Here is a 12804-nt window from a genome sequence, read left to right as displayed (position 1 = left end):
AATCATTAAATAAGAACTTGGTCCGTATTTCAGTTGTGTTTGCATGCTTTCCAGTACTAACATTGCTAAAATATTTGTAAAAACAAGCTCAGGTGGGCCCTTTCTGCTGGAAAGAGTGAGGCAGGCGGAAATGGCTTCTCAGTGATAGTGGAGTTAAATCATCATTTAGGTTTTGCACAAATCATGAACTGTAAGCTTTAAAAAATCTCGAGGACAATTCTTAATTCTGTTTTTCTGATATTCCATATATCCATTGTGGAACTGGATGGCACATACATAACAAAAGGTAAAATGTTGCTACACGTGTGCTAATTGTGGTTTTTTTTTTTGCCTTGAATGTTATGAGAACACAGCCTCTGGATCACAAAAGCTATTTTAATGGATTTAGATTTTGGTTTGGCGGCATACCATTATGATTTATAAAAATGGGTTATGTATGACTTAATCCAATGTGTGAACCCAAACTGTGGTTTATGCAATAAACCATGTTTGCAACAAATCATTAGACTGCCAAACAAAAAAAATAATATTCAGATGACTCTGAACATAAATTCTAAAAAAATAATCTTCAGACAACAAATACAACGTACTCCTAATTAAGAATCCATATCATTTGTTGCAATTATTAGCCAAACAAAAACATACTTAAAAAGTCATGGATCTGTTAAACCATCTTCAAAACAATCAGAATGGATCATTTATCTGAATCAGATTTTCTAGCAAAACATGGCTCAAATTTCCTGATACAAATATCAGCATCCTTATTTTTTTTTTTCATCAACCATAGTTCAACAAAGTTAATTGTCTTGGCACATGCCCCGGGGGTTGTTTGCTATTCTTCTTAGCACAAAGCCTATACTTCCAGAGCCAAACTCAATAAATGATGTAATTCAGAACCAAATATATAAAAATCTTTATTATAACTGTCAATCCCTTAATAGATTTCTGTTCCAAATTGTCCAACTCTTGCACAAACGTATAAGCCTAAAAAATAGCAGTTCTTAGGCAAAACACTTAAGTGCACTTAAGTGCATTTAAACCACTCATGAAATCTACAGCTAAATAGAATGCAGAAGTTTTTTTTTTATTCAATTTTTATTTTTATAACAAGCAGAAATTGCTAGAAAATGCCTACCATTCTCAAGGCTCCAGACAAAAAATTAAGTTCATGTTTGAACTTCTGATTACTTAAAAAGAAAACAGAAGGGGGAAACACTCTATCTTTGTAATTTAAAAGATGCAAGCTAAGTTTATTTTTAATCAGATGTTTAGAAGTTTAAATTTCAGTAAAAACTGTAGGATTTGCTTCCAAATAAGCATGCTTAAATATGAGCTGCACATCTTTAAATAAATACATTTTAAAGGCCTACATTATGTTAGAATGCCTGCAAGGTTTATTGAAATTCTATCTATTTTATTTACAGTCAACCTTCAGTGTCAGATCACAGCCTATCCAGTCCTACAATCTGTTTTTCATATACATATGTTAACATACAGGATGCACATAATAAGAACTAAAGTAATAATAAGCAGAGGAAAACGATACTAGAAATGTATAGAAAAATCAAGTTTGGGGATATTTAAATCTCAGAAATCTAATCTATAGGATCTAAAATGGTTTAGAAGAAAGAAATGTTTCCATTTAATACTAAGAAGATCCTGGCTTAAAATCCAGTATATTTGGGAAACATAACCAAAGGCCAAATACACTGGGACATAGCATCTTCACCTGCCAATCTGGAGATGTTTCTTGCTCTTTGAGAATTTCCAAGGTAGTGAGTCGTTTCATAAATCCATTAGTTTGGCAATGTCAACTCTCCATGCAAAAGTAATGATTTTGTCACACAATGAACAATACCTATCAAATTGCCATGCTGTAGGAATACATACTCAGTGTGGACCACACCTTTACTTGGTAATAGCTTTTCCCCATCTAGCACCCTTAGAAACTCACATTTGGGCATTTGCTTGAACCTGTATGAATATGAGTCAATAAAGATGTTCTACCCTTCATTCTCTAATTTCCGTTCGTCAGACTCTCTAGGTCAGGGGTATCAAACTGGCATCATCACTTTGTCATCACATGACGTATCGTGACTTTGCTAAACCGCGTGTGGGCATGGCCAGCACGTGACGCATCTGGTCTGCGGGCCATAAGTTTGACAGCCCTGCTCTAGGTAGATCAGACCCTGAAATCAATTCCAACACAAGGCTAAAACACTTTTTGCTGAGAATGGCCACAATAACAGAACCTTGCAACTGATTGTGCTGTACCTTCCCCTCTCTCTCTTATGGCTCAGTGAATTAGGCTCTTCATGAGCCTCTTATCTGGCTGATGTGGACTTCAGGCCCTTTTGCCCAAGCAACAACTTCTGCATATCTCCATCCAAGTCATCTTCCCTACTCTCCACCTTATGTCAGGACATATAAAGAACCATTTTGCTTGCTTTCACTTGAAGATGAGCACAGCTTTCTTTGCCCATTATGCAGCGCTAATAAACCAGGATACAATGATTGTTATCTATAGCAATTAAATTAGCAATGTGACTTTAATCAGCCTAGCCAACCTCACAGGGTTAGTGTTGTGGGAAAAGCAGCAAAAATGCTTTATGTGGCACATGGATCTCCTATATGGAAAACAGGCTAGGAATATAACAAGTAAATAAATGAAAGAAACTCAATCCATGAGATTAAACAAAATAAACATAGGCTAGCTTTTAAATTTTAAGTGTATTAAATTCTGAACAGCTCTTAACCAAATTTAGTCAAGTTCTTGGTCAAACTAATGGCTCTGTTTGTCCTCCTCATGATGTCACTGTGACAATTTATGGACCTGGCTGTGTGTGGCAATGCTTGCCCTTGCATTAGAGATGATTTTCAGATAACTAAAGGCAGGAACTATTAGCTTTCCCAGAGTTTGGTTGAACTTTCCCATTTCTAAAGTCTCTTGGGTGTTACACTAGTTTCTCTATTGGAACCACACTGCATAAGAGAGCTGGTTAAGGGGGGGAAAAACCCTCCAGCATTGTTCACTTCCTTGTAATATTCTCTACCAGAACAGCAAAGGTAGTAAGTTGTTTCGTATCCATGAGCTGAGAAAAGGAACACTTGACAATTAAGACATCTCTGAAAAATGTTTCTCATGCATCCATGCAACTAAGCTTACATCAGAGATGCATTAAGAAATAGCAGCAATTTCAAAGGCTTCAATTACTCTCCTGAGCAAAGTCACAACTTCACTAGGACGTGATACAAACGGAGGGCTATATTCCCTTGAGAAAATCAGAAATCCCAAACAGAGATGCAGCACCAGCCTAAATGCAATTAGCCCTTCAAGTTTCCCAACAGACAAGAGTGACATGCAGTTGCTGCCAGCACTAACCGGCAGACCCTGACATAAATCCCTATCCATTCCTCACTAGTTTTTTTCCCCCCCACCAACAAAACATCAATGCCACAAGCCATTTCTTATGCCACATACAGAAACATATAAAAAGCATACGATTATTTAGAGGACTAAATGAACGCATGAACCTTTTCTGATGATCCTTGCGATCCATAATTCAATTGCTATCACATTTAACTGTGATCTGGGCACTAGGTTAGATTAAAAATAGTCAGGATGGCAGGATATTCCTACTCATGAATTTATTGTCCTCCAAAAGCAACTTGCCATCTTCCACACTAATTGTTTCCTTCAACAGAATCGGGAGCTGATACCTATGTTAAACTGAATGGTCAATGTTTATGTAACATTGTCCTTCACACATAAAAATGTAAAACTCAGTGATTTGGAAATCCTTTTAGTTCTGGTTCATGAAACACGCTTCCAGAAACTGCCAAACTGCCCCTGGAACACCCTCATTTAAATGATGTTTCAGCATGGTCCAGAGGCAGAAATGTGTAGTTTCTAAGAACATTGTTTTTCTTAAATCTCCAAATTCTATATAACTCTATATTTCAAATTCATCTAAACTATGTCCCATTGAGCATGGTAGGTTATACTTTAAATGCCATTAGTGGTGCAGAAATTCTTTTTGAGGATTTACAAAATTCTTTGAAGAATATTAAAACTCACCAAATTTTGGATATTTGACTGAATATCCAATATATCCACTGTGAACTAAAAACATAAGTGGAAATTATCGTGGAATTATGAAAAAGTGCAATCCATGTTTTACCATTGCAATGGTTACACAATTTCATTAGAAAAAAAAATAGTGACTATTACTAATCTTCTTTATTAGAGGCTTCCCCTTAGGCGTCAATTAATTATTAACTACAGTACTTTTCAAATAATTGTTTAGCATACCAAATATGGCTAATATTTAAATTTGTTATTCAATCCCTCAGAGAGATGTTTTATGACATGTTCCTGAAATTATTTGTTTTTTATGTGTATATTCTTTGATTAGTACCGAGTTTAATTCCAGTTTATCCTCAATATTATGAAAGCGACTGAGTTAAGTGGGGAAAGTGTAATTGCTGCAAGACCACTTAAAATTTTTAGAATTTTTTTAGCTAAATCATCTAATATGATCCTTAAGAAATATATGCATGCAAGGTTTCATTTGTATTGGGAAAGTTTCAGCAATTCCCAGAAAGCTGTGGATCAATGAAATAGTTATATCTCAGAGGCTCAGTTACTTCAGAGTAACTGAGCTGCTGAATTTTAGCCCCCAGGCACAACTTCCAAGAACCCTTAAGAAAAAAAATTAATGCAATTATATAAATTGTGAATTGTAATAAAAGTGAACATGGTTACACAATTAGTATGGTCTCCCTATCCCCCACTCCAGATTTTATTCCACAATATATAAATAAGCACACTTAAGCAAATAGCTCAGATGTCAATCCAAGCAAAACCATTCTATTCAGCCAAAGATTAAATGACTAAAGAATATAGCCATCAAAAATATATTCCAAAACAACTTAGAGGCCACATGACAAAAAATTTTATTAGGAAAAAAATGCTTTTATGCACATTAGTGCCCAGGTTATGTTAATGCAGGCTTTCTGATACTTAAAATATACTTTAATCTAATTTCCTCCTCAAGGAAGTTTCACTGGGAGGATATTTACTATTATATGATATTCAAAGATCACATTTGAATAAATAGATTTCCCCCCAAGTATTATTTTTTTAAGTTATCCCACCCTATTACAAAACATAGGAACAGCTTACAACACTGTTTATTAAGATATATAAAACATCACACAAACTCCATGCAACTCTATAGGTCAATATATATAATTCCCAACTATTTAGAACAAGACCACTATTTGTGCCTGTGGTAATAACTACAATTCCATTTAAAATGCATACTAACATTAAAAATAGGAATTATGTAACAACTTTCAGTCTCTGGATGTGGCATTCTCCACATAGCCGTGCTTTTCAATTTCTGCATCAGCAGGAAACATGAGTTTTCATTTGATAAAACAATTTAAGTATAATCTAGCATCATCTCCCAACATTAGTTCCCAATGTATCATATTTCCAGTTTCAAACCTATACTTGATATCAACTTCACAGTATAAAGTACAATCCAACCAGCAACAAAAACAATACATTAATTCTACAAACATCAATTTTCCCCATCACTAAATTCTTCCACTGAGAGAGTAATCAGATGATTGCATATGCTCAATTTGCAAACTGGTTACACAAGAATATTATGACATCTTATAGGCAGAGTTGCAATCTAGTTTACATATAAGTCCAATCATATGTGGACAATATGTTCTCTGAGTACTTCCGACATTAAATTCCTCAGCCATTGCTTCTTGATGGGAAAAAAAAAACCTTCTTCCAACGGTTCTTAAAAAAACCACTTTTTCTTTTGACTCAAAACAGCAATTTTCAGGGCAATTGTGGTCTTGTAATTTTGAACAAAATATTAAGCATTTGTGAAAAGATGGAATCAGAACAAAACAGATTACTGAGGAGGAAGGCTTCAATTGAGGCCAAAGCCATACAAGAAGAGAGAACATAATTAACAGGTGTGGCCATGCCTGGGATCCAAATGTACCTTATTAAACTTCAGACAATACATTTAACTACAATTAAAACGTATTACAAATTTCTCTTCTTTGTGGCTTCACTTGTGACATAATGATCCCATATATTTATCATGCGGCATCAGATGTGTGCCAACTCTTAGCAATTACTACACAAATCTTATTTCTCTAACTAGGATGATCTGTTCTCCTTTTAGCCTAGTGCAGTGTTTCTCAACCTTGTCAACTTGAAGATGTCCGGACTTCAACTCCCAGAATTCCCCAGCCAGCATTCGCTGGCTGGGGAATTCTGGGAGTTGAAGTCCGGACATCTTCAAGTTGACAAGGTTGAGAAACACTGGCCTAGTGAACTATGCAAACCCATCCCAAATGTTCCATTGTGCTACACATACACATTAAAAAAAGGCCAGTTTAAATTGAGTGGATCGTATAACCCCTACTGCAGGGGCACCATGGGGAGGGAAAAAAGACAAGCTCATTTTTAAGTACCAGAACACACTTTATATGCAAGGACACGGGGAAATGTGTCGGCTATGTTTTTGCAAAACAACTGGGGCATACAGAAAAGCAATCATCTTTCTTCCTTCAGGGGGAAAAAAAAAAGTTCCTTTCATGCTGAAGGTGTCTGCAAAAAGAGGAAGCAGTTTAACCTGAGCAGGTCAGCCAGCCAGAAGGGCACCACTATTCCCTCGTGGGAAGGCGAGGGCGCCAAGAGGTGGAAGGAAGCTCACCAGAGCTTTGCAAATACTTGCTACACCTGTCCGCCTAGCTAGCTAGTGGCCTCATCGGTACCATGTTGCACCGCCGTTTCCTTCACGCCCCCCCACGCCCCCCAAACAGCTAGCCCCTTTCACAACCCGTTTCTCACACACACACACACACACACACACACACAGGACCCAGTCTACACCAGTGTTTTTCAACCTTTTTTGTGCAAAGGCACACTTTTTTCATGAAAAAAATCAAGAGGCACACCACCATTAGAAAATGTTAAAAAAATTTAACTCTGTGCCTATATTGACTATATATCAAGTGTTTTTCCCACGGCACACCTTACACTATGTCACAGCACACTAGTGTGCCGCGGCACAGTGGTTGAAAAGCACTGGTCTACACGACCCGCCTCGGGGTGTGACGTCACAGAAGGGTGGGCGGAGACTTGGAACTTGAGACTTAAAGATTCCATCGCGGCCAGCCAGGCCCTTCCCTTTGTGACGTCAGAAGATCAACAAAAACTTGGCCCCGACTAAATGGCCCGGAACCAAGGAACTCGCGTTGACATTCCGCTTTAACCTGTTGCTGGCGCTGTGTGGAAGGATGCATTAAAACCAACCGCACGTAGCTGAGTCGCAAAGCGGCAGGAGGGTCCGAAAGAAGCAGCCATACTTGCGGATCGCGAGTCACTGCAATGGCAGAAATAGGCCACCTATTCTTATCCCTCCCCGCAAGCTGCCCCCCCTGCCCGCCTATTATTTTGTTTCAACTTGACCAACTTGTACGAACGCCGAGGATGTCGTTTTTACTCCTCCAGCAGAGTCACGCAAGAAGAGTGACACCCCTTCGGATTTATTTTTCCCCCCCTTCAGTAAACTGCGTGAGCAGAGTTGCATTGTTCACTCGTGCAGACCTAGAATAGCTTAAGACAGGTTTTTGGCGTGTATGTGTGTGTGTGTGTATTTTAACGCTCCAGATTCCCCACCCCCTTTCTGCTTTGTTTCAGTACACGGGAAACATGCGCAGCCAGCATGTTTTAATAGATTTTCTTCATAAACACTTCTCTTGACAAAAATACTTTCAAGTACCATACTTTGAAATCTCAATTCCTCTGCAATGCGGTCCTATTTTTTAATTCAGACTGACGCGGGAAAAGCTTGAATTTCCCTTTGATTAGCTGGCCTTTCTTTCTGCCAAATTCGTTTCAAAACTGCTAAAATAGTCCCATTATGACTTTTATGAAGTGTTTATTGAAAACAAAGAGGAAGGGTTTAGGAAATGATCCACCCCCATTCCTAACACACAAGAGGCCTCTACAAGAGAATACAACTTTGTGTCAGTTGTAACAGTTTCGTTTAACATCTGCCTATTTTTATTCAATATTTCCAGTCTTTAACCAAAAAAAAAAAGGTCTCCAGTATATTAGTTTAATCTACTCTGTTGATACAAACTTGATTAATTTGCCATCTCAATCAAAATCGTACATGGAGCAAAGGACAAACTCAACATCATAACCATTTCTGTCCGGCTGTAAGATCATACGTTTTCGATTTTTAATGTACCGTTTTTACTATTAAAGGTGTTTCTCTAGAAGCATAAAATCAGTCAAATGCAGAGCCATTTTTGCTACCAACATCACCAATGCTACCAGGCCTTGCAAGTACATTTCTCGTAACATGATGCCCAACTGATTTGGTTTCTACTGCAAACCCAGTAAAGGAAACGACCATATCGGCTAGAGTTGATAGATTAAACATTAAACTCGCCGAAACTAGACATTACAATTCAAAATTTACCCCATCGTCGTATAGGTAAGATGCCTCCTCAAACCCCTACAGAGGTTACAACAATATGATTATTTGCATGCCAAGTGAAATCTGCTTGAAAAAGCAGTTTAGCTGCATTATCAACGGCAACCCCCCCCCCCAGCCCCGTGTCTTTCATCTTTTAAAACTCGATTATGACTCTGTAATTTGAGATCAATACATTTATTCACTTGAGGTATCGCGACCCGAATCTGATTTCTAAACCAGCTTTTTTTTTCCAATAAAAGAGCTTTTGAATTTCACCTCCATTCCCAACGAATGGAATAGCCAACATTTTCTAGGCATTCTTTAAAGCCATCGTTAACTTGACATTCACGGACATTTCCAGAAATCAAAGAGACAAATGGTATATACGGTACCAACCACTTACATATTTCTTTTGAATTATATTCCTCTTGGGTCTTTCTTTGCTCATTCTGATATCCGGATTCTGATTGCAAATGGGGACAATTGCTTCATGAATTAAAAGCCGCAACCAATTTTGAGGGAGGGGGAATCCTTTTTTGTTGTTATTTGTTTGTTTCTTGTTTATAGTGGTTTCTTGTAATCCGATTTTCTTCGCACACAATGCAAGTCTCCGTGCAATAAATCCAAAAATAGGTTGGGTTGCGAGGTCAAACAGAAGGGAAAAAAAGCCAAATCCAAAGCAAACCACCACAAAAAAAAATATCACTTTAGAGAAAGATTCATAATGGAAATTTTACACCCTATACACAAAAAGACACCCTTGTTGTCCCCCCTTCTCTTTTTTCAAGCCACCAAAGCGATCTGTAGGCCTGTAGTGTCCGAGATGTAGTTTACATCTTGAAAAAAAGATGGGAGAAAGGATTAAAAGGGCAGTATTTTTTTTTTGCAATGTTGGAAGTCACGTTTCAAGTGCTGCAGCAGACAACTCGAGCAGCAGCGAAGGCTGCACACATTGGATTGTACGAGTCGCCTCTTCTTCAGTTCCCCCACACACACATATACCGAGACAAACACAAGAGAGACAACTAATCAGGGCGGCTTTCCAGCAGCAACTTTAAGTGGCCCAATTCTTTAAAAATATTATGTTATGAAGAGAGACAGGCAGGCAAGCAGACAAACCGGAGCGGGGGGGTGGGAGGAAAGGGGGTAAAGAAGGACTTAGGGCTTAGCCTCAATTCTTAACGTGATACCAGCCGCAAAAAAACAAAAAGAGAGAGAGGGATCACTCTCTATGCATCTCCGCAGCTACTACCCAAAGGATCCCGGTGCAGCTGCAGTTTTAAGGAACCCAGGGCAGCCTTAATCTCCTTTCGCCCCGGCACACGCACTCCTGGTGGCTGCCCCAGCCGGAGGCACCAAGTCCAGCTCCCGGAGCCCAGCGAGGAATCCTGGCGAAAGAATTTGAGGACAATCCCTGCGTCCACGACACGCTCTGTCGCCAGCTCTTCTCCTTTCTGTGTCTGCAAAGCTCTTTAATTGTCCTCCCTTGCCCTCCCCCCCTTGCCTGGCGAGCAAACGCAGCTTCGTCCGGCTACATCTCCTTGCTATCTTTGAGGGCAAAAGGCAGGCGGGCGAGCGAGCGGGCTAGCCTGCGGCTCGACCTCGCATGCAGCAGCAGCAGCAGCAGCAGGAAGAAGAGAAAGGAGCAGCTTCGCGCCGTGCTTAGAAAATCGTCCTTGCTCTCTGGGAAAGTTGCAAGCCAGCCTTAGACAAAATGGCTTACAATGAAACTACAGATCCCAAGCTGCACAAGGCGCGCAGCTGCACGAGCGGCGCTCTGATTGGGCGCCGGGATTGTCCTCGAGGCACCTTTCTTCCACCTGCCCCGCCCCTTTTGTGATGATGGGGGGGGGGGTTGCCATCCTGGGCTTCAGCGGAGGCGGCTTTTTGCGCCAGCCTTGTCAGCGCGTTCGATCCGCGGTGAGCGTTTGCGGCAGCAGCAGCGATGGCTCATAGCTTCGATGGGGGTGGGGGGAAGTGCGGGAGAGAGGATCCGGGCCGAGTTTTGTGCCCCCCCCTCTGTCTCTCCGTTGCCTACCGCTGTTTTTTGGGCGATTCAGGAAAACAGGATCCTCTTTGGCAGGGGGAAAATGGGGGGGGGCAGCGAAGGGGCGTTTAAAGCAAGACATTTGCAAGGGTTGACATTACCTGTGGCTGTGGAAAGGGGCGGGGGTCCCCATTGGCATGGATGTTGAGTTGGGGAGATCTTTCTATGAAAAGGGGCGGAAAAAAACCAAGGGCAAAAATGGTTGCGGGTGGCCAATGGAAGAGGTCTCCCCGTTTATCTGATGATTAGAAGAAGAAGAGAGCAATAGCAGATTTTTATATACCGCTTCATAGGGCTTTCAGCCCTCTCTAAGCGGTTTACAGAGTCAGCATATTGCCCCCAACAACAATCCGGGTCCTCATTTTACCCACCTCGGAAGGATGGAAGGCTGAGTCAACCCTGAGCCGGTGAGATTTGAACCGCTGACCTGCTGATCTAGCAGTCAGCTGAAGTGGCCTGCAGTGCTGCACTCTACCCACTGCGCCATCTCGGCTCATCAAAGGGGGAAGATCCCATCAGGGCTGGATGCGCTTTCCAATGGAGAAGGGAACCGTAGTGGGAAATTCGTAATCCGAATCTACGTGTTATTGACTCGGGGAACTGAGCTCTTGCCTCCTCCCTCCTATCCAAGGGCACTTACTCTCAAGTAGGAGCTCCTGGGACCAAGCGTATAATTGGAGCAGAAGAGACGGCAATGGAAGGAAATGACTTGGAGCAAACCGTTTGTAAGAGAAAATCAGGAGAGGAAAGGATCAACCCTTAAAAGATTTGGGCTTTTTTCCTTTGGAAAGCTCGGATTGGTTAATTTGGTCACAATGACGATAGCGTGTATAGAAAAGATCATTTAGGTAAATTCTAAGCAGGGCAGAAAATACTTCTTGCTGGTTGCTAAGCAGTCCTGCTCTGCTTTCCAGCCAGTGTCACCTCAGGACAGTGAGCCTGGTTTGTCAAAAACTTGCTGAACATGTCTCCCAAGGTATTTTAAGGTCATTTCCCTCCCCCTGTCCTTCCTCTAATACTGGAGGGGAAAAAAACGGCTGCACCAGATTACTTTTAGCCTGTATATAGCACCAGCCAGACTGGTGGGAAAGGGCCATTATAATGACATTACTTACATGTAACGTCTCTTAAGCATTCTCTCTGTTATACTGCCAGATTTAACATGTTGCATAATAGCAGACTGATTAAAAATAAACAAATAGCAGGGTTCTTGAAAGCAAAGATATTTTAATACATGCAACAGAATTTAGTGAGGAAATAATTATAGTCTCTTCCTTTTCTTTTCTTTTTTTTCCAACAGTGGTAAATTCTATCTTTGTGCACCAGTTAATTTTTATTTATAGGTCATGTTGAGTTAAATCCTGTGTGTCCCAGTTTCTTCCCTCCGGTCAATAAAGTAAACGAATTGTTTAAATCTCCCCGGCTGAGCTCAATGGGACTTAATACAAGAACATTTTGGAAGAGTTACATCATACCATTAAAACAGCTACAGCCTGTTAAATATGTAATTTATTTCTTTTTAAAGAAATAAATCAGAGTGAGGGAACTGCTGGCCCTACAAATGTTGATGAACTCTAATCCACCATCTCCAGGCATCATAGTCAATGGTGACAGATGCTAAGAAGTACAATTCAGATCTCTATCCCTGAAAAAAAATCTTGAAAACCAAGTATTAAATCTTTCAAGTAAATGAATGTAGCCAAGAGAAATAACATCCCTAGTGAGTGTATCTCCCATCCTAAAAATCCAAAATATTGGGTGTGTTCAATTCTTCAGAGAACTGAGCTTCGAGGATCATACGTGGTCTTTCCAAATATTTTCCATGAAACTTTTATGTTGGAGGGACAGAAAAGTAGTGATATTGATTTTTATCAATCACAATCTAAAAGTCATACTAAAGCATATACATGTTTAAAGTATCCTTATAAATATTAATCAGAATAGAGCTGGAAGGGACCTTAAGAGGTCTTCTAGTCCAACCCTTGCTCAAGCGGGAGACCCCATACCAGTGATGGCAGGCAGGCATGCTCATCTGGGCCGCAAACCCAGAAGAGGAGCTGCCTGAGTGCATGCGCGTGGCCGAAAATGAACTGATTTCTGGCGTATGCATGCGCACCGGCCAACTAATCTGGGTTTTTGGAGTGCATGCATGTGCGACGGTCAGCTGGCTGGCGCGCATGCTCATGCAGGAAAATGGAAGCTCTTCCAGTTTCTGGCACTGCCGCATGC

General features: G+C 40.5%; 1 protein-coding gene across 1 annotated transcript in view; it reads right to left on the bottom strand.

The window, feature by feature from the left end:
* JARID2 (jumonji and AT-rich interaction domain containing 2) overlaps positions 1–10197 on the bottom strand; it is a 225499-nt gene extending 215302 nt beyond the window's left edge. The window contains exon 1 of the mRNA XM_087707415.1: positions 8932–10197. Within this exon, the coding sequence (XP_087563541.1) occupies positions 8932–8976 (45 nt within the window). The 5' untranslated portion in view covers positions 8977–10197. The remainder of the gene's footprint in view (positions 1–8931) is intronic.
* Positions 10198–12804: the final 2607 nt, after the last annotated feature.

The sequence above is a fragment of the Thamnophis sirtalis genome, unplaced genomic scaffold, assembly GCF_051295495.1.
Source record: "Thamnophis sirtalis isolate CommonGarterSnake01/CBP01778 unplaced genomic scaffold, rThaSir2_p1.2 scaffold_2, whole genome shotgun sequence".
Lineage (NCBI taxonomy): Eukaryota > Metazoa > Chordata > Lepidosauria > Squamata > Natricidae > Thamnophis > Thamnophis sirtalis.
The sequence above is the reverse complement of the archived record's forward strand: the minus strand, read 5'-3'. Positions and strand labels throughout refer to the sequence as shown.